At 38.2% G+C, this 21,750-nt stretch overlaps 3 protein-coding genes across 8 annotated transcripts in view; 1 reads left to right on the forward strand and 2 right to left on the reverse strand.

The window, feature by feature from the left end:
• rhbdf1a (rhomboid 5 homolog 1a (Drosophila)) overlaps window positions 1-5,445 on the forward strand; it is a 42,055-nt gene extending 36,610 nt beyond the window's left edge. Inside the window, exons 17-19 of one of the 2 annotated variants that reach the window (XM_057346141.1) lie at window positions 1,630-1,730; window positions 3,588-3,741; window positions 4,036-5,445. In XM_057346141.1, the coding sequence (XP_057202124.1) occupies window positions 1,630-1,730; window positions 3,588-3,741; window positions 4,036-4,455 (675 nt within the window). In that variant the 3' untranslated portion in view covers window positions 4,456-5,445. The remainder of the gene's footprint in view (window positions 1-1,629; window positions 1,731-3,587; window positions 3,742-4,035) is intronic. The other variant, XM_057346142.1, reaches the window with a different exon arrangement.
• A 195-nt stretch (window positions 5,446-5,640) lies between these two features.
• On the reverse strand, window positions 5,641-9,241 carry aanat2 (arylalkylamine N-acetyltransferase 2). Its single transcript, XM_057346143.1, has 3 exons — window positions 8,855-9,241; window positions 6,326-6,480; window positions 5,641-6,181 (listed from the first exon to the last, which is right to left on the reverse strand). The coding sequence occupies exons 1-3, from the start codon at window positions 9,021-9,023 to the stop codon at window positions 5,876-5,878; spliced, it is 630 nt and encodes a 209-aa protein (XP_057202126.1). The 5' UTR covers window positions 9,024-9,241; the 3' UTR covers window positions 5,641-5,875.
• A 2,817-nt stretch (window positions 9,242-12,058) lies between these two features.
• On the reverse strand, window positions 12,059-21,583 carry mgrn1b (mahogunin, ring finger 1b). 5 transcript variants are annotated; one of them, XM_057346563.1, is made up of 17 exons: window positions 21,048-21,583; window positions 20,593-20,711; window positions 20,404-20,492; window positions 20,113-20,259; window positions 17,226-17,343; window positions 16,961-17,027; window positions 16,363-16,406; window positions 16,195-16,242; window positions 16,010-16,078; window positions 15,672-15,831; window positions 15,477-15,586; window positions 15,186-15,400; window positions 14,637-14,748; window positions 14,512-14,557; window positions 14,212-14,316; window positions 13,891-13,934; window positions 13,340-13,454 (listed from the first exon to the last, which is right to left on the reverse strand). In XM_057346563.1, the coding sequence occupies exons 1-16, from the start codon at window positions 21,133-21,135 to the stop codon at window positions 13,894-13,896; spliced, it is 1,578 nt and encodes a 525-aa protein (XP_057202546.1). In that variant the 5' UTR covers window positions 21,136-21,583; the 3' UTR covers window positions 13,340-13,454; window positions 13,891-13,893. The 5 variants fall into 5 exon arrangements, with proteins under 5 accessions (XP_057202545.1, XP_057202544.1, XP_057202542.1 ...); XM_057346560.1 differs by having other exon boundaries at window positions 14,637-14,847; XM_057346562.1 differs by lacking the exon at window positions 13,891-13,934 and having other exon boundaries at window positions 12,059-13,454.
• Between the last annotated feature and the right edge of the window lie 167 nt (window positions 21,584-21,750).

The raw sequence follows: 21,750 nt of genomic DNA on the forward strand, positions 1-21,750 counted from the left end.
AGACGCTTTCGTCCAAAGCAATTTACAAATGAGGTAAACAATAGAAGCAACCGGAACAACATAAGGACAACAAAAAGTGCAGTAAAAACTGGTCTCATATAGCCTACCACAGTATACAAAGCAAAGGATTTTTTTTTAAGGATAGAACGAGTAGAAAGGAAATAGAAGTCAGAAATAATCGGTCAGGCGTTGACAGACGAGATGTGTTTTCAGCCCATTCTTAAAGATGGCTACAGAATCTGCTGATCTTGTAGCAGCGGGCAGATCATTCCACAAATGTGGAACAGATCCATAGAAGGTACGTGAAAGTGATTTTTTCCCTTTTTGGGATGGCACTACAAGACGTCGTTCGTTTGCAGAGCGTAGAGATCTGGCGGGTACATAAGTCTGCATTAATGAGTGAAGATATGGGGGTGCTGAACCAGTGGTGGTCTTGTAGGCCAGGAGCAGAGTCTTGAATTTGATGCGAGGGACTATAGGGAGCCAATGTAACTTAATGAAGAGAGGGGTGACGTGCGCTCTCTTCGGTTCATTGAAGACCACTCTTGCCGCCGCATTCTGGATCATCTGTAGAGGTTTGGTTGTGCAAGCTGGGAGTCCAGCCAGTAGTGCATTGCAATAGTCTAGTCTGGACAGGACAAGAGCCTGGTCTAGGACTTGCATAGCATGCTTGAACAGGAAAGGTCTCATTTTCCTAATGTTGTGGAGGATGAATCTACAGGACCGGGTGGTGCTGGAAACCTGATCCAAGTTTAGCTGATCATCGAGTACCACTCCCAGGTTTCTGGCCGTTCTGGGAGGTGGGATGGTCGATGAGCCTAGTTGAGTGGAGAGGTTGTGATGAATCTTTGGGTCGGCCGGGATTACAAGCAGTTCTGTTTTTGCAAGGTTCAGCAGCAGGACATGAATAACAGCAGGCAGGAGATGAAGTGATGATATAATAAAATGTTTATTATGGAGAAATCATGGTTGTGTTTAGATGCCCCGTCTGACTAGGAACACATTGAGCAGGCGTTATTATACCAACATAGACAGTGGAAAATTACTGCTTTACAACATTGTCTAGTGACGTTATTGTGAACCTTGAGATTGAGACCAAGTAACAACTCTCTGTCTTGAACGTTTCACCTGTTTTTAGCACTCATTGCACACTAGGCCAATGAGGCTTCATGGACAGAAACAGAAGATAATTCTGCCTTTAACTAAGTGCTCTATAATCACGTTGAAGGTTGCCATGATAATCTTCTCGGCATTGCCAAAATCCATCTGAGAGGGCACACTGAACCATGTGCCAACCTCTTAAGACTTTGTGCTCAATGTGTGTTAAATACTGATAAAAATGTGTTGTTAATTTACTCACCCTCAGACCATCCAAGATATAGGTCACTTTATCTCTTTAGTTGAACAGTGAACATGATCTTAGATGGTCCTTGGTAATATATAAAATGCAGTTCATCAGGTACCACGTCATTGAAAGTCCATTTAAGGCAACACGGAATGAAATCACAAGTGCTCCTGAAGAATCGAGAACTAACCCTTAGATTCGTTATTGATAATACTTCAGGATGTTTTCTTCAGTTGTTTGTGTTTTGGATGTGGTTTTCTAATCTAAAGAACTGTCCCTGTCAGGTTCACTGTATGGATGATGTGTGTGGACTCCTTCCTTTCCTGAACCCAGAGATCCCAGATCAGTTCTACCGCCTCTGGCTCTCTCTCTTCCTGCATGCTGGGTGAGTGACTGCAGGCTTTGGAGATCCTTAGGGTTTCTTCACACCAACAATGAAATGAAAAGCCAAAACCAGTTGCAGACAAAAGGTGCATTGACTACAAGTACAAAACAGAAAGGATCAAGAAAAAATATAGCAGGATTTATACTATAAACTATAATAAATGATAAATGATATAGCCTAAGAATAAAATAGAATAGAATTTTCTCTGGTTTCTAATATAAATCTGTCTGTACTGTATTTTCTACCCATATCTATGATAGTGAGTGGTGCACTGCAGTATATTTCAGATGCTTGGAAAGCTGACACATATGATCAGAGGATCTACTTTAAGAAACAGCTGACACTTTTTTCTGTTGTGATCTGTAGTAGTAATTAAGAAAAGTGCAGAGAGAGATGCACCTTGGCTGTTTGGCTTTCTAAGATGGCTCATGAGATTAGTGCTCCTGCACGTGCCTCTGTCACGCATTTGACAGGCTCTTCACAGCTTGTCGTCACGCTTTCCAAACGTCCTTGACCGTTCTGAGGTTGGATTTTTTGTGGTGCTAGACAAAATCACTGCTTATTGTGTTTTCATTGCCATGCGTGGAAGCAGGGAAATTGTGGTGTTCTATTTCTATTTGATCGATTTATCTATTATCATATATACAATACGATTAAACAGCAGACTAGAAATGCCCTGCCAACCATTCACAAGACTTTATTAAAAGAATAGTTCGTACAAAAATGAAAATTCTGTCCTCATTTACTCGCCCTCTTTTCATTTCAAACCTGTATGACTTTCTTTCTTCTGCAGAACACAAAAGAAGATATTTAGAAGATTAGTAACCTAACTGTGGCGGTACCTATTCACTTCTATTTTATAGACACAAAACCAATGTAAGCCAATGGGTACCGCCATTGTTTGGTTACCAACATTCTTCAAAATATCTTCTTTCGTGTTCTGCAGAAGAAAGAAAGTCATACAGGTCTGGAACAACATGAGGGTGAGTAAATGATGACAGTTTTTTTGGGGGGGGGGGTTGGGGGCGGTGAACTGTCCCTTTAACTGCATAACAAGACTGCAGGCACCGCTAAGCAATAGTGTTTTCTTGGAAAAACGTTATTTTCTTAGTAAGAAGAACTCCAGCATCGTCATCATGGTGGTGAGTTTTGCCAAAGTCCCTTTGAGAAAAGTTATATTTGTAACGGCAAGACTAAGTCCACAAGGTCACAATAAAACAACATTTTCCAACCAACAACTAAACTTTGACTCTCAAATTGTTTCTTAAGCCCAACATGCACTATAAAAAACAACTTTTTTCCAGGTCGCTACTGCACATACACAAAGGCCAACAAGTACCTCACAAGACTATTAGGGAGCCCTTCCACTTTAACAAGTGATGATTGGCTGCTTTTACTGTAAAGCAGGACTTCCTTTGCCCTAGAGTGCTGCTCTTTCCCCATTCATAGAAATTAAACTGTGATGTCTTGTTAACATATGAAGTCTTTGCTATTGCTATTTTGCATCGTGTAATGCTTGCTGATTCGGATGTGTCTTTGTTTATTATCAAATGTTTGTGGTTTCTTGTCAAATGTCTTTCATAATAACAATATTTACAGAGACTCTTGTTTTCACGTATATTTTTTGTATTTTATGAGGCAGCTGTATTGTAATTTTGACATAGATGATTGTTGGAGTTTAAAGTAGAACGTTGAAATGACAACTTCTGAGGGTTTGCTCATGGCCTCTGTAACCACGTCAGACGTTGTGGTGTGTGTGCAAGGAATAAAATGCATTCAGATCCATAAAGATATCGTAGCAGCTTATAAACAACATGCTTGAAATGTTCTCTCTGTCTCCATCTGTGTTAAAAACAGGATTCTGCATTGCCTGGTGTCGGTATGTTTTCAGATGACCATTCTTCGAGACCTGGAGAAGCTGGCTGGGTGGCTTCGAATATCTATCATCTATATTCTGAGTGGCATCACAGGAAACCTGGCCAGTGCCATCTTCCTCCCCTACAGAGCCGAGGTGCCAACTGATCACTTATCTCATGTGAACTTTAAACAAATAAAGTCCAAAATAATGCTTGAAACTTAAAGAGCTCAACCTTTGTTGGTCAACTTCAAGACTGGTCAAACTAAATATTGTATAAGCTGTTTTACTTTCGGTTTATTTTAAATGTTTTGTAATCCTTTTAACAAAATATTGACGCTGTTATATTAGAAAATAGTTGTATCTAGTTATAAAAAATAAAATGAGATGGTGTCTGTGTTGTACATTTGCTCTAACCCATATTATGCTAACCTCTTTATCTCTATTCAGGTGGGTCCAGCCGGCTCTCAGTTTGGTATCCTGGCCTGTCTGTTCGTGGAGTTGATTCAGAGTTGGCAGATCTTGGCTCAGCCTTGGCGAGCCTTCACTAAGCTACTGTGCGTGGTGCTCTTTCTGTTCGCCTTCGGCTTGCTGCCCTGGATCGATAATTTCGCCCACATCAGCGGATTTGTCTCGGGCTTCTTCCTCTCATTCGCCTTCCTGCCCTACATCAGCTTCGGCCGCCTGGACATGTACCGCAAACGCTGCCAGATCATCATGTTCCTGGTGGTGTTCGTGGGCCTGTTCGCTGGACTCGTGGTGCTCTTCTACGTCTATCCCATCAAGTGCGAGTGGTGCGAGCTGCTCACCTGCATTCCTTTCACCGACAAGTTCTGTGAGAAGTACGACCTCAACGCGCACCTCCATTGAGGGAGATGCACGGAAGAGGGGCGGGGCTTCGGGGACAGAGAGACACGCATCTCTGCCAATCCCATGCACTTCGTCTCTTCCCGTTTCTGTGAACTTGGACAGTATGCCTGTGTCGTTGTGTTTTTTTACTCGAGTCGGAACGCCACTTTGACCATTATAAGAGAATCAAGATGCTTTTTAATGCACCTCAAAGTTTTATGTAGTCTGTTGATCAGGGTGTCTGATAATCATACGAAGCCAGGGTCGCCCTCGCCCCAAAAAACGCTCTTCCCACTACAGTCTCACAAAGACAGTGTCGAAAAAAAAAGCACTGCTACACCAAATGCTGAACATAGAGTATGATTTGAGATTGGACCGTTGTGCTTTATATGTTTTAGCATGTCAGGGGTCGACCTCAGAATCCAGGGACGAAAAATCTGTACCTTTGGTGCCTTGATAAATGTACCTACTACTGCCATATTTTCGTTACACGTCGAGCACTCAAATGATATTCTTTTATTTGTGTGTTACTTCAAATGGAGTAATGTATGTTTATGAACAGGTAGTGTTTTAGCTACCCAATTTACTCACTTGTTACAAAATACAACTAAAAACAACCTGCACCTCTGAAGTTTGTGATTATTTTCTTTTCTAACACTCCTTTTGGAACAAAGTAACATGATGATAACAGGGATGATATAATAAATGATATATAAACAACAGTTATTATATAAACTTGCATACGGAACAGAAAGACTTCTCGGTTCTGTGCTATTAAACTGCACGGTAAAATAATATAGCTTTATATTGATATATTTTTATTGATATCAGTTATACATGATTATATAATGTCACAGAGAAAGTTTATGGATATTGAAATGTAAGTTTGCATGAAACTCTGTATAGTTTGCATTCCAAAACACATGTGCAGTACTGTATTATGTAAATAACATGAGACATTTCACCGATTCCACTAACTATTCAAGGGTTCTTAAAGTAAAAAAATAAAATTGTTTGATGACATTTTTAATTCATTTTTTTACATTGTCTAACAAAAGACCCAAGATGGCTTTTTGAACAGTTGCATTTCTTCATGGAGAATTTTTAGCAATTAATCAAAGAAAAGCTTTTTGATAAATATGATGATCATTTCTTCCAAAACTGCATTGAATCTCTTTCTTCTGGTTCTGAACATCTATAAAGCATACTGTACAACAGATCTGTGTGCCCACGCTAAAAACAAACCAACATCTGTGCGCTTTACAGCATTTGTGTTGCCAGATAGTAAATGCTTCTTTAAATAAGTGCATAGGTAAGTCTCTAGTTCTTTGCTCAGGTGATCGCAGAACTTTGAGTCCTCGTCTATGTGTAAATCTCTGAGCCTGTGGTTGCTGAGAGCAGTGTCCTTTTTTCAGTTGTGACGTGCCTTCGACTAAAGAAATTAACATCCGCTGTTCCGTCGTGCATAGGCTTGACCTCCAAGTTGGTACTCCATCTCTGTAAAGGTTAATGCCCCCACAGTGATGGCAGAAGGACCTTTTTCTTTAAAGCCGGCTTTCCGGTAGAAGGGCACCAGGAACTCCTCGCAGACCAGCAGGGCCCTGCGCAGACCCGGGAGACAGCGCAGGTACTGTAGATAACGCCAGAGTAAGACGGAGCCCTTGCCCTGCTGCCGACAGTGGCGATGCACAGACAAAACGTGGATGTGTACCGTCTGAGCATTAGGGACGTGCGTGGTCAAGGCTCCCTAGGTCAGATCAAGTCAAACGAGAGACTGTAAAACACTACTGTAGTGTAAGATGTAAGACATCGGCTGAATGCTTTGGATAGGATGTGATATAAATATGACATGAATTTGTTTACATGTGTTAAATGTTGTAATTTTTCTCACTTGATCTAGTTTCTCTTTGTCCCAGCCAGATCCAATGATGAAGGCCACCAGCTGGCCCTCTTCAAACCATCCCATAGAGAGCTCAGGACACTGGCTCAGAAAGCCGAGCACTTCATCTAGCGTGAGTGGACATTCTCCAGATACTGAGACAAAAGCTGGAGAGACATGATGAGTCATACCAGCACAAACAAGAGATTATCAGCAGATCAGGAAAGGGTTTATCACATCAATCACATTAGCCTCTTGACTCCTAGTTTTCTATATATAGAATTTGGGAGTACTTGGAGTCCACTTTTTATTGTTTTTACTTAAACAAGTGAAGAGTTCATTTATAAAAACAGATAACTCCGTTTAAAACAAGTAATATCAATGAAACTGCAGTTGGGTCGTTTTGATAAAGTAATGATAACTTAAAAAAAAGCTTACTAACTCAATAAAGCACAATAAAAACATGATAACATCATAAAAACTTATTATAAAATTACATATGTTTATATTAATTATAAAAAGTATTGATAAAACAAGTGCTATTTACTTTTAATTTAAGTTTTTATGTAAAAACTCCAAAATGATCAAAGTAATTTGCTGAAAATTATTGCACTAGCTTTGTAAGTACTATTAATAATAATAATAACTTAGACAGCTTTATCCTAAATAAATTGATACTTTTTATTTTATTCTTCATTTACTAATATATTAGATAATATATATATAATACCACTATAAGATATTTTGAAGAACGCTGGTATCAAAACAACACTGGGAATACTTATTTGGGAGTACTTAAGAGTTCACTTTTATTGGTTTTTACTTTTAATTAAAGTTTTTCCAATAGTCCAAATCTAAAATGATGAAAGTAATTTACTGAAAAATAATTGCACTGGTATTGTAAGTATAAATAATAACAATAATTTAAATGTATGCTAAATAAATAAATATTTTTATTTATAACATATAAATAGTATATTTATATTATGTTACTTTATGTTTATATTATATTTATTATATAATATTTATTTTATTTTTTAGATGATATATCTATATCTCTACAAGATATTTTGAAGAACGCTGGTCTCCAAACAACACTGGCCCCAATTGACTTCTATTCTATTTCGGAGTACTTGGTTTACTTTTATTGTTTTTATTTATTTTTTACTTTTAATTTAAGTTTTTATTTATAAACTCCTATGACCAATACTCCAAATATAAAATGATCACAGTAATTTAGAGAAAATGTTTGCACTTCTCTGGTTAGAATAAATAATAATTATAATAATAATTTAGACAGATTAATGCTAATTAAATAAATATATATTTGTATTTATAATATATAAATAATATACTTATAATAGATTATTTTGTATTTATATTACATTTAATAATATATTATATTGTATATAATATTTTAGATAATACATCTATATTATCTTTATAAGGTATTTTGAAGAATCTTGGTAACCAATTGACTTCTGTTGTATGGACACAAAACCACTGAGACATTTCTCAAAATATCTTCTTTTGTGTTTTACAGATAAAAGAGTCATATACAGGTTTTGAATGACATGAGGGTGATTTTTACATTTGGTTGTACTGTCTCTTTAAGTGATACCTGTGGACAACATCAACCTGTTGCTCACAAAGTTCAACTAATTGGTTAAATGCAATTGGAGTTAAACGCAAGCGTAAGAATTTCCAGAAAAATCGTGCCTACATGGATCAAGTGAGCAAAGTTCAGCAGCTAGAGCGGCTTAACCTGAATTTAGCAGCACTGGGCTTTCAACACAAACCCATTGAATTTTCTGATACACTCAGATATAAAACATAAGGCACAAAAGCACTGTTTGTCTAAATCATTTCTTATTGCCATAGGCCTACACAGACAATAAGCGGGTTTCCATCACTCTGGTTTTATTCGCATTTTGAAGTTTCGCATCAGAAACGAGTGATGGAAACGCCAAATTTCGAATTAAAAACCCTTAATTCGCAAAAAGTTTTTACGCTCGCTTGAGGTGGTTTTTCAGTTTTGCGAAAAAGGGTTAATGCGAATAATGGGAGATGGAAACGCATTTGCCGAATAAATTCCCCCAAAAAGCCACGTAATTGCACTATGAGACGGCGTAACCTGACTAACCAGAGAACTGATCTTGTTACACAGCATGAGAAATGTTGTTACGGTCATTCTTAAATGCCTGAGCAAAGTCGTCAAAGTATTCTGTAATTGCCTCTTAGAACTGTCACGACTGTTTCCCAAACAGCAGGCATCCACAAAAGCACCGCATTTATTGTGTTTCGTAATCGTCTGCTTGCGCAAGTATTATTCTATATGAAAATCATTATATTCAGTGGCTACTTTTCTTACTGATATTTAGTGGCAGTTTATTAGGAAGTGACGGTTGACTATTTGGATGGAAACGGTGCTTATTCGAAAATGTTTTATGCGATATTCCAATTTTGCGCATAAGCTAAATTCGCAACTTTGGATGGAAACCCGGCTAATGGCATTTATAATCCTTAATACGAACAATTTACCTTCTCTCTCGATCTCAAACACACTGATGGCGTCCTGTGGGGTGAGGTTACGGAATTCACTGGCAGGTAAAGTGTGTCGTCGCTGACGCTGATGGCTGGCAACGTTCAATGGGGTCTTCAGAAAGAAAGGCTTCAGGAAAGGTGAGCTGATCACCTGCGGTGCCGTCATTTTAACACACGCACTCTTTCTGTCTTCTGCTCTGGATATCAAAATAATGTCACAGCTCTTACTACATATAACGCAGTCTCACCCTCTCTTTACTGCTGTGTGACCCTGCTCACAGAGTTACCTCACTTTAAACTTTGTCTTTCCATTAAGAGATTTGTGCACCTGCTGACTTCAGTGTTCTGATCTGTACGAATCCAATCCACACCTCTGAACATCACCTCACCTCCTCCTGAATCCTCCCTCCTCCTACTCCTCCTACTGGTTTACTCCAGCCTCGATAGATCCATTACGTATTAAGTGTTTTCAAATATAACAAACCAGTGCTTAAAAAGGGAAATAAGAACATGGGGAACTAAAGATAGACTGAAATAGGTGAGAAGCTGATTAATCGAATGAGATGTGATCATTCTGAAACTATACCCACAGAGACAATAACAGCACTGGTTGTCTTTCACCTAAATAAATGTTGCTTCATAGCAAGAAGAACCATTTTGGATTCCCTAAAGAACCATTTATTTATGTCTGACAAAACCTTTAACACTACAAAGAACCTTTTGTGTAATTGAAAAGTCCTTGAGATGTTAAAGTCACTTTCTGGAACTTTTTGTCATTGTGTAGCATCTTAACAGTTAGAAATTCTTGTTTTGACTGTTGCCATGTTATTCAACAAATAATGCATTTTCTATGTTTTCATAGGATAAATCTTTATTTTGTCTGCTGATGGAGTGAACAAATAGGCTTGGCAGAGATTTGTGTGGACAGATCTACAGCAGACTTTCACACCACTAAGAGGGTTAGACAGAAGTCTAATTAAATGAGATGCTTTGACACTTGCCTTTTGTCCTTAAAGGGACAGTTCACCCTGAAATGTACATTCGCACCATTTACTCACTCTTTATGTCATTCTAAACCTGTGTAAACACAAAAGAAGATATTTTGAAGAATGTTGATAACCAAACAACTGACCCCATTTGACTTCTTCTGTATGGACACAAAACCACAGACATTTCTCAAATTATCTTTTTTCATGTTTTGCAGAAGAAATAAAGTCATACAGGTTGAATGACAAGAGGGTGAGTAAATGATGACAGATTTTTTGTTTTTTGGGTGAACTATCACTTTAACAAACCTCTTAATATTTCCCCCCCATATCACATGCGTAGTTGTGCCTTAAAAATATATTGTTAATAACAAAGTGTTAATTTTTGCAATGTCTTTAAAAGCTATAAATATGACAACTTTGGTTACCGGAAGGCACTTATCTCTAAAATAACTTCCAAGAAAACTATGCACGAATGTGATATAATGTGTTTTCCACAAGCCAGGTGGATTTTCCAGTTAACACCCAGAAATAGCAGCATGAATGAATCAACGCCACATTGACACATTAGCAAGTTCTCAACAGCTCATTGTGTGTTGGGATGTCTGACAAAATATTACAGGTGGGTAATTTTAGCTACCCGCAAGATCAAATGGACGTCACATTGACGTCTTAAGGTTTTAAAAATGACATCAGACGACTTTATCTATCTAAACTAGGTTAGTGGCTTATTGTTCAGCGTCATCCTGCAGCTCTTCACTGTGTCATATATGAAGCTCCCTGAAAAAAGTGTAAGGGTCCTCAGCTGTCTGTTTCTTCAGATGTTTCTTTTATTTAAGATGATTTGAGTTTCGGCAGACTCTCAGTGTAGTTTCATTAATATCTTCATCCGTAGGAAGACAAGTTTAGACAAGAGTAAGACTCTTCTGATTTTCTGTGGAACATAAAAGAAGATATTTTGAAAAATGACTTACTGGTTTTGTGTTTTAATTAGGGCTGTGAAACGATTAATCGCATCCAGAATAAAAGTTTGGGTTTACATAATGTATGTCTGTGTACTGTGCATATTAATTTTGTATTTATAAAAACACACATTTATTTCAGAAAAAATAAAATATTCATATTAATAAACATTTAAATTGCAAATATAAACAAATACATGTAAATATGTTCTAAATATATATATATGCTTGTGTACATGTATGTGTTTATTAATACTAAATTATACTGCACAGTGCACAGACATACATTATGTAAACACAGACTTTTATTCTGGATGAGATTAATTGCGATTAATCGTTTCACAGCCCTAGTTTTAATACAGAAGATGTTGTGACTAAGAAATCTAAAATCAAATAGTTCACTCTTTGCTTAGAATTTATCAGCAAATGTCTTGAGGTCTCACCCTGGCATGCTCTTTAAACCATTTTGAGGGAGTTCCAATCTGTGCTGGGCTTTTATTAGCTACTTTCATTTTTCAGTCCAAGTCATAGAAATGTTTGTATTAAATAGCATTTTAGTTTTTCAATTAAATAAACTTTAACGTTTCAACAACTATATTTTTGTCAACAAAACTAATTTTAGACATTTAAGTATAAGCCTTCAGATCAAAAGATTTGTAAAACCAGGAGAAATATCTTACTCAATTGACCCTAAACTTTTAAACAGTAGGCCTACATTTTTTATTTTCGATTTATCTAAGGATGATAAGTCCTGAAAAGAGATTATGCTTTTATAATGCAATGCTTTGTTTGATAATTATCAGCACTTATTATATACTTATGGGTTGTTTTAACTCTTGGTTAATTTGTTATATTTGGGGGGGGGGGTGTTCCACCAACCTTTCAAAGAATAAGCCAAAATTTAAGGTAAATTACAATAGAAATTAAGTGTAAATAAACTGAGCATGTAAGATACATCATAAGCTGTTCCAAAATAACATTAACTACACACACGCTGTACAAAAATAGCCTAAACTTTGAAAAAAGTAAAGCATTTTACTTTTCATGAAGAGCTAAATATAAAAATGAAACATTTTCTGACATATGAAATATGCTTCATAGCTGTGACAAATCGTACGTTTTGTTATTCAGACCTTTGTTAAGCAATGAATACACCACCAGTAATAATAGTACTCGGCCCTTTTACAATACATTTACAGAGCAACTTCATGTTAACAGAGATAAAGTATTGAATTCAATGTGTTACTAAGATCATCTCAAATAACATTACAAAGTTTATTAGCATCAATATTCAATAAAAACAACAGAGTTAAGCTACCTAGTGTCAAATGAAAAGTATGTACTCTTTAAAATGTAAATTACAAATAAAACATTAGACTCACATCAAATGTGTTGTCAAGGCTTCAGTTCACAGATTTAACGATTAACAGCCAATGAAAAGCACAGCTATGAGCAAAAGCTGTAGCATCACTTGCTTTGTTCTTTAAAGGCACATAAACCTCTAAGCATTATGCTACAAGACACTGCATATCGGCATGTTTCCAGAGAACAATGACATTTCATGCATCTTGTGACTCTTTAACCAGCAGTGGGCACCATTGAGCCTATCTTTGCCTTCTCAGATGCAGAGACCTCATCTGATCTTTAAAATATTCACAATACCATACTGTTATTAAATAATACCTGAATGAATACATGACGAAAACATTCAAATTCAGTTCAAATTACAATACATATACACGCAAAAATGCTCACCATGGCTTTTCAGGACTTTGAGGAGCACATTTAAAGCGCTGTTAGACCGCCCACACAATATTTGGTCATAAAACTGACAAGAAGTCAACCTACAGTATCTGAGTGATCACTAATAATATTACATTTTAAATAATGAATATATATTGAGTTGCATTTCTGCCTGTTTATCTTCAGTTAGCACACAAAAAATTAGAGACACTTGTTACAAAACATTTTAACGCATTAAGATTATTTCTGTATTATTCACTAAATCATTTATCACACGATTATTTGTTGAATCACCATTTACGCTTAATCTCAATTTGACAGATATCCTTGAAATGATGAGAAACATATTTAAATGTGCTTTGTCTTTGAACCTTAACTGGTTATACATCACTTCATGTTATTATAATGCACGGTCAAAGCTCTATATTACAGCTCAGCATTACATTTTTATATGCCAAGATATCATAGCTGCTTCACTCTCAACCTCCTTTAAAACATAAAAATATAAAAGAACAGGAATCAGACCTGCTACAAACCACCTCACACTTCAACAGTTCCCCCAAAAATGAAAAAGTCATCATTTTGTTATTTGACTTCGTCTCAATCTGATGAGACAAAGCCCTAATATCACAAACAAGTCTATGACATATAATAGACCATCAGAAAACAAAACTCATATGCCCAAGTCACATGTTAAAATAAGCAAAATGACGAAAGAATTAGAATAGACGATGTTTAAAGTCACTCATGTTAAACGGATTTCAGATGCTTGGAAGCGGTTGGGCTTGCGTGGTTAAACATCCAGTTCTTCATCCTCCATGTGCAAATGGCTTGAAGCCCCCAGAAGCGGCTGACTGGAGCAGCAGGTGCTCTGAGTGCTCAGACTTTCTGATGAACCTGACAATCCTGAGGACACGACACATACTGCAGTTTAAAATAAGCTAGAAATATTGTGTTTAAAATGTCAGAATCTAACCAACCCAATACAAATGATATTTATACATTTGTAAATCAGATCTGGCAGGGCTGACTGGTATTGCGGAAATATGCAAAAAAAAAGGAGATTTTCCAAACATCCTGCCATGTATACCACAATAAATCCACCAAACAGAATGTACGTAGTAGAATGTATATTTTTGGATGTATAGGTTTCTTTACAGTTGCCAGCAATGTCGATGGATTATCCTACATAAATAGTGTAAAGAGTTTGGGCTGAATTTCTATATAGTGTAACAGTGGTGTATAATCACAATGGGACGTAACAGCTTTAATATCTGCCGCACAGGTCTGCATGGCAACAAACGAGAAAAGCAGAGAGAGAAGGACACAGATGCCTACATACCAGTTACTCTTCCAAACCAATAGAGCAGGAATCAGGACCTAGAGCTGCCCAGAGCAAGACCATGAGAGAAAACAGGAAGCCAGGGGAAGGAAGTTGAGGAATAAATGGCACACAGGTTAGAGAAGCTCAATTTCTCAGAGCCAGAAACAGAGCGTTTGTCAGAAACACACATGTTAACTGCACCAGAATAGAAACTGGCCAGAGAGAGAGAATGAGCAGTGTTGTTCAAAAAGTGAAAGCACATTGAAGACAGCGGCACCTTTGTAAACAACAGTGAAACCATGCACAGACGGCAGGTGGGTGTCAGTGTGACATGCTCACCCTGGAGGGACAGATCTTCGGGAGGATCACTTTCAGTTTTGGTAAAGCTGCTGTGCTCGCTGCTACAGTCATTCATGGCTTCTTCGTCCAGATTCAGTCCATCCCCTGTACGGATTCACAAACAAGAATAAAACAGAGTGTACTGTACAACACAGGCTCCAGGCGCACAAAATATCAACATCAATATTTTAATAATTCATGAAAAAATGAATCAACGTTGTGTTTGTACTTCAACAGCACGCCATGAGTGTACAGTATATTAGCATCGTTTGTTGTTTGTCTTTGGCATCTAATACTCACCGTCTTCAGGAGACAGAGAGTCAGGAGCATCATCCTCTGCAGTACCCTGAGAAAATGAGTGAAGAACATGAGAAACACACAAATCCGTGAGGCAGACAGTGTGATACACAGGCGGAGATGCTGACCTCAGTGGGGGCGGGGCTACTGGAGAGCAGCATGTGAGCCTGTGCGTCAGACATCTCGGACAGTTTCTCTTCATCCTCCTCTTGAATGGGAGACGAAGGAGAGCGCAGAGTGCTGCAGTCAGATGAGAGACTGTCAAAACAGGAAGCTGAAGTATGACTCAATACAAGCACGCTTCCTGAGATACTGACAGGCTGTTGTAGAGTCAATGTTCTGAGAGATGGAAACAACAAGCTTGTGATCTCCGGCTGTGACTTGCTGTCAGATTTATGCAGGAACGCACGTCACTGTATGCAAGTCAGCTATTATTATATTTTATAATAACATAATGCTATTTTGTTATAGTGTACGCATTAAGCTTTAAAAAATCCGCATTATTAAAGTCCAGCCTAATATATTTGTATGTTTTAAGGAATGTATTTTGTTCAACTTAATTCTTTTACTCAAAAATCAGAATGAGATCGAACAACAATTGATAGTGTGCCTGCAATACCGCTTGATCACCTAGGGGGCACTGTCCTCTGCTGTGCAATATACTTAGTGAGATTTACCTATCCGGTGACTTGCTGACTTTACTCTTCTGTCCTCCGCTGTCTCCAGAGTGCTCGGGTGAACTGAGCTGTCTGCTTTCTCCGCTCAGACTCCCAGAGAAGTTGATCTCGTCGTACAGGGGGGCGGACGGGATGCCGGGGGACACGGCGCCGAGCCCGTTCAGAGCCTCCAGGAGGGAGATGGGCTCAAAGCCAGGAGGAACAGAATCGGAACTCTGGAAAAAAAGCAGGGTGAATTTATACAGTTCAACAAAAATGCCTTGTTTCACAATAGATGGAAATGTGACGTACTGAATGCTCATCATGGTCCATGCTCTGAGCCAGAACTGGGCTGAAGGAAACGGGAGAAAGCGTTCCGGGTTTCCTTCTCACAGCTCGGATCTGAAGAAGCGCCCTAAACGCTGGATACAGACAAAAAAAGTCTGATTTTGCTATTTAAGTCTCATAGGTGACGCAAGCGTGGGACTAAAAACAGCTGTTACGTACGTAAGCGACAGATGGGGCAGTTGTTGGCCTGGTAGCGTAGAGTGTCAGCGCAGGAGTTACACAGACACAAGTGCCTGCAAGGCAAAATCAGGGTGTCCCGTAGATCCGACAGACACACCACACACTCATTGCTGTTGTCACTGTTCTCATCATCAGACGGCTGTTGAGAAAATTTTGAATCAGACTTAGTGATACAGGTGTACACGGCAGCACTGATTCATTTACTAGAGAATTTTCTGGAGAAAAACAAATATTGTGATATAGAATTAACCTGGCTGGCATCACGAGTCGTATTCCCCCAACCCAAAGTCAAAGAAAAACAGAATCATCTTCTTTACCTTTGTCTCTTGATTGTTCTTGTTCTCAATCCCATAAATCTCCTGCAATAAGTAACTAACACGATCCACCTTTAATGCAAATGCAAACGTTTAGGAACAAAAATCACCATCTTTCTTTCATAAATCTACTTTCTTTATAATTCATGTAGCGCAGTGCTGAAAATGAGTCAGGGTGTAAATCTTACTATTTGTTTCTGTTTCAAAGGCTTCACTGAGAAGCTGCCATCAACATGCTGGAAATCAAAACATGACATCAGAACCACAAAGGGTCAACATAGTGTCTACAAGCACTTCATTCATTTTAGCTGTGTGTTGAGCACTTCCTATATATTTCAAAATCAAATTCAACTCACTCTTTCAAACGCTGCCAGCAGTACATGCGCATGACCCAAACAATCTAAAAAACATCATTTAACACTGGGGTTACGTCACAACATTCATCGTTACAATCATTTTGCTTTATAACTAAGGACAGAAAAGTATTTGACGCGTCACGTCTAGTCAGGGTGATGTTTTGGGTTTGTTTCACACATATTTTCATGTGCAACAGCAGGCTTGCATTGAGCTGTGTAACAGAAAACTGGTTTATGGTTTACCACGATAAATATTTCCTCTAATGGTAAACAAACAACTATCAGGAAGTGATGATTAGAAGCCATTACAAACTCGACCATCAAAAAAGCTCATTTACATAAAACCACATTCTACACTGAAGCCAAAACTACAAGATGACTGTTATAACAGCAACATTCAGTCAGACAGATTGAACAACAAGTGGTGTTTGCATGCTTTGCCAATGATGTGTACTTATATGCATCACCCCTGACAGAAGTCTTATCTCTAACAATGGGTATAATATAGCATATTTATGAAATAGATGTGTGACAGTATTCATGTTCATTTCTGTGCATAAAAGCTGTATTAGTTTAAACTGACGTCATAAAAACATACCGTCTCCTTCATCAACTACAGCCTGAATCACCATAGGAAAGACGCCTCTGTCCAGTTCAAAGTTCAACTACGAACACAAAAACAAGCCTCATGAAATTATTCACCATGCACCTAAGCGGGTCATATTAATTTGTCACACTTTATATGAAGTTGCCTCGACATGCTAAACTATTAATGCAAGAGGTAAATACAGTCTATTAGAAGTCCGCAGGGATTTCACCATGAGAGGAGAGTGACAGCACTAAACCAGATCAATGGTACTCACGTCTTCTTCCTTCCACTCAGAGAAATCAATCTTGAAGGATGGTAGAGTAAACTGCTGGCTAACTCCTCTTTTGTAATATACAGTCTCAGAGACCAGTACAGGGCTTTTAGGGCTGTATCTTAATAAGAAATATTTACTGTTAGTATACAAACTGCACAATATTTACATATTACAAAAACGTATTTAAAATAATATATATGTACATACACTGCCCGTCCAAAAACAAAAATTTTTGTTGGACCACCTTTTTTCGCATCGTTTCGATAAGCTTCAGTAATGTCACAACATTTATTCTAGGGATGCACCGATACCATTTTTTAAAGACCGAGTACGAGTACCGATACTTTTTTTCTGGTACTCGCCAATACCGATACCTATAACCGATGCCTGTATAATGTACAATAATGTTAATAAACCAGTATCTTACTGGTACATTTGTTTTTCTTTTGTTTTTAGGTCCACTTAAATTTAAGTACTATTTTTAAATTAAGTTCAATTTTTTATGATAAGTAGCACAATTTTACTAGCACATTTACTTCAGTAAACAATATACTCTGCGGTCGAATGATAAAAAATTTAAGGGGGGTGGTGTGGTAAAATGTGAGTGTATAATAACTTGTTCAAGTCAACCGGACTTTTATTTTGACGGGACGCCGCAAAGAGCGTTTGTTTAAGTTAACCGGACTTTTATTTTGACGGATCGCCGCAAATGGTGTTTGTTATGTGTTCGTGTCCTCGTGCAGTGAACCGCTGGCGCTGAAAGCTCCACAAGCACAATGCGTTCAGGTTCAGTACACGCAACCGCACCACTCTTTCACACACATTCACGCAAAACAAGCAGAATACATATTTAAACAGTATCTAAATATTTCGTTAGCTGTTACGTTAGCGGTTCAGCGCTAATTTCTTGTTAGGAAATAATACATTTGCCAGATTCCGTGTTGTACAGCAAATTCTGTTTTTATGACTGGACTCCTCGATTCTGTCTGCGTTTTCCGCATTGCGGAAATCATAGGGCTCTATGTATGTCACGTGGGGTATCGGTCATTGGTATCGGCGTGTCATTACGAGTACGAGTACATGAGCTTGGTATCGGTGCATCCCTAATTTATTCCCATCCAGAGTTGCACTCTTTTTTTCGCCGAGATCTTGTATTGATGCTGAACCTAGACCTCCAATCCAATGGGAGGCTCTTACCTATTTGCTTGGTTAAATCCAGGTGGTGACTTTTTTTTGGATGGGCAGTGTGTGTATATATACAGGTGCTGGTCATATAATTAGAATATCATCAATAAGTTGATTTATTTCACTAATTCCATTCAAAAAGTGAACCTTGTATATTATATTCATTCATTACACACAGACTGATATATTTCAAATGTTTATTTCTTTTAATTTGATGATTATAACTGATAACTAATGAAAATCCTAAATTCAGTATCTCAGAAAATTAGAATATTACTTAAGACCAATACAAAGAAAGGATTTTTAGAAATCTTGGCCAACTGAGAAGTATGAACATGAAAAGTATGAGCATGTACAGCACGCAATACTTAGTTGGGGCTCCTTTTGCCTGAATTACTGCAGCAATGCGGCGTGGCATGGAGTGGATCAGTCTGTGGCACTGCTCAGGTGTTATGAGAGCCCAGGTTGCTCTGATAGTGGCCTTCAGCTCTTCTGCATTGTTGGGTCTGGCATATCGCATCTTCCTCTTCACAATACCCCATAGATTTTCTATGGGGTTAAGGTCAGGCGAGTTTGCTGGCCAATTAAGAACAGGGATACCATGGTCCTTAAACCAGGTACTGGTAGCTTTGGCACTGTGTGCAGGTGCCAAGTCCTGTTGGAAAATGAAATCTGCATCTCCATAAAGTTGGTCAGCAGCAGGAAGCATCAGAAGCGTCTCGCCTGGGCTAAAGACAAAAAGGACTGGACTGCTGCTGAGTGGTCCAAAGTTATGTTCTCTGATGAAAGTAAATTTTGCATTTCCTTTGGAAATCAGGGTCCCAGAGTCTGGAGGAAGAGAGGAGAGGCACAGAATCCACGTTGCTTGAGGTCCAGTGTAAAGTTTCCACAGTCAGTGATGGTTTGGGGTGCCATGTCATCTGCTGGTGTTGGTCCACTGTGTTTTCTGAGGTCCAAGGTCAACGCAGCCGTATACCAGGAAGTTTTAGAGCACTTCATGCTTCCTGCTGCTGACCAACTTTATGGAGATGCAGATTTCATTTTCCAACAGGACTTGGCACCTGCACACAGTGCCAAAGCTACCAGTACCTGGTTTAAGGACCATGGTAACCCTGTTCTTAATTGGCCAGCAAACTCGCCTGACCTTAACCCCATAGAAAATCTATGGGGTATTGTGAAGAGGAAGATGCGATATGCCAGACCCAACAATGCAGAAGAGCTGAAGGCCACTATCAGAGCAACCTGGGCTCTCATAACACCTGAGCAGTGCCACAGACTGATCCACTCCATGCCACGCCGCATTGCTGCAGTAATTCAGGCAAAAGGAGCCCCAACTAAGTATTGAGTGCTGTACATGCTCATACTTTTCATGTTCATACTTTTCAGTTGGCCAAGATTTCTAAAAATCCTTTCTTTGTATTGGTCTTAAGTAATATTCTAATTTTCTGAGATACTGAATTTGGGATTTTCATTAGTTGTCAGTTATAATCATCAAATTAAAAGAAATAAACATTTGAAATATATCAGTCTGTGTGTAATGAATGAATATAATATACAAGTTTCACTTTTTGAATGGAATCAGTGAAATAAATCAACTTTTTGATGATATTCTAATTATATGACCAGCACCTGTATATATATATATATATATATATATATACAAACTGAATTCTGGTCATTCACTGTATGCATGAGTCCTTACATTGCCATGCCATTCAAGAACTCCTCAAAAGCCTGACAGTAGATTGTTATGGCCACTCGAGCATCTGAATCGAATGTGAACTCTACTCCATACAAGGCCCTTGGTTTTACTCCTTCATCAGTAGGAGAATCAGCATCCTCTTTATATCTATAAACCACACAATTTTAAAACAAAAAGGTCAATCAATAAATGAAGCATAAAATCAATGAAACAAAGGTGATTGAACATTACAACAACTAAACTGAAAGTTATCTAGTGTTTTTTTTTTTTTTTTGCTGTGCATTTTAGTACCTGACTAATCGTAATGAGTCTTTTCTGATATTGACCAGACTTCTCAATGTTTTGACTGGCTCATGGGGGGCTGGAGTAACATAGGGAAACTACAGCAGGTACAGATGAAAAGAAACACTATTAAGCAAAACAAAGCCAACAAAAGAATATACAGACAAAGAAAGGAAACATTAGTGTTCCTGTAAATACCTGCACAGGACGGTTGCCAAGAAAGTTGAGATCCATGTTTTCCCCGAAAAGATATCCCTCTGGATGAGGGGTGTCAAACTTCTCTCCACCCATGAAAAAGTGGCCAGCAAAATAATTTCCTTGGGAGAGAAAACCTCGATTAACCAACCATTCCTCAGTGAACCCTTACATACATCAACCCCCATGTTTCTTATGACTTATCAAACATTTAGAAACTTAAATATGTCATTACTGATACTCTACAATACGTGAAAAAGACTTGAAATAGACGTTGCCTAAACATTTCAATGTAATTTGCTGTCTGTAACTCGTTCATTTTATTATGTGTATGTTGTGGTTTACAGTTTAGTGTCATGTTTCTGGACGTCAACTTAAGCCTGTGAAATTAAAGACACTGCTTTTACATAAACCATCAAGAGGGAAAATCAAATAACAAATTATTATAAATATCTTACCTGATTTGGGAGGATATCTATAAGCAGAATTAGCCTGGATGTCGATATCCTCAACACCTGCAATCCTTCGACTAAGAATTGAACCCATTTTCTCAAAATCAGACCCGATCCCAATAAACTAGCCAGTTAATGACAGCAAGCGACAGGAACACGACCAGCGGCTGTTCAAGTTTGCTAACTCGCTAAGTCCAGCAACTTCACATTAACATGACGTTTGTTTTATCGACATTCTTATATTTTAAGTCAGACCACATAGTACTCATCCACTCGTAGTGTGAGATGTTTAGCTCGATCGCTGCCTACCTGACTAGCTAGCTACCTAGCAAGCAGCAGTTACTTCGTCCGTCACAAACGAATTAGACAAGATGCGAACAATCACATCAGTACACAAAAGTCATTTATAATCGGCAGGATAAAGTGTACACCACCCTGTTAGCAATCATTCGGCGTTTTTTTCGAAATGAAAATAATAACAGTTCTTTGTGAATGTGAAAAGAAAAACACAGATCGCTGTTACGAGGCGACCCCTAAAGGATTGGAGCATATCGGTACGTGATTGGCTGAGATGGACATGTTCTTAACCAATCAGAAGATCGTCAAGCGTTTGCCAATGGTTGAGCCGGATGTAAAAGCTCCACAAACGCCTCGTTTCAGTACATATTTTTTATTTAGTGACCAACTTCCCAAAACAAATGCATAGAAT

The sequence above is a fragment of the Triplophysa rosa genome, linkage group LG11 (assembly GCF_024868665.1).
Source record: "Triplophysa rosa linkage group LG11, Trosa_1v2, whole genome shotgun sequence".
Lineage (NCBI taxonomy): Eukaryota > Metazoa > Chordata > Actinopteri > Cypriniformes > Nemacheilidae > Triplophysa > Triplophysa rosa.

What these genes read in the sequence shown, in the direction of transcription:
- aanat2 (XM_057346143.1), bottom strand. Translation starts at nt 9,023, where the DNA reads ATGACGGCACCGCAGGTGATCAGCTCACCTTTCCTGAAGCCTTTCTTT. An exon ending in GTTTGAGATCGAGAGAGAAG is followed by an intron (nt 6,481 to 8,854) that starts GTAAATTGTTCG and finishes ATGTCTCTCCAG; the next exon opens with CTTTTGTCTCAGTATCTGGA. An exon ending in ACAAAGAGAAACTAGATCAA is followed by an intron (nt 6,182 to 6,325) that starts GTGAGAAAAATT and finishes GATCTGACCTAG; the next exon opens with GGAGCCTTGACCACGCACGT.
- mgrn1b (XM_057346559.1), bottom strand. Translation starts at nt 21,135, where the DNA reads ATGGGTTCAATTCTTAGTCGAAGGATTGCAGGTGTTGAGGATATCGAC. An exon ending in GACTCATTACGATTAGTCAG is followed by an intron (nt 20,260 to 20,403) that starts GTACTAAAATGC and finishes TGTGGTTTATAG; the next exon opens with ATATAAAGAGGATGCTGATT. An exon ending in CTGCCCCATCTGTCGCTTAC is followed by an intron (nt 15,587 to 15,671) that starts GTACGTAACAGC and finishes GTCTGTATCCAG; the next exon opens with CGTTTAGGGCGCTTCTTCAG.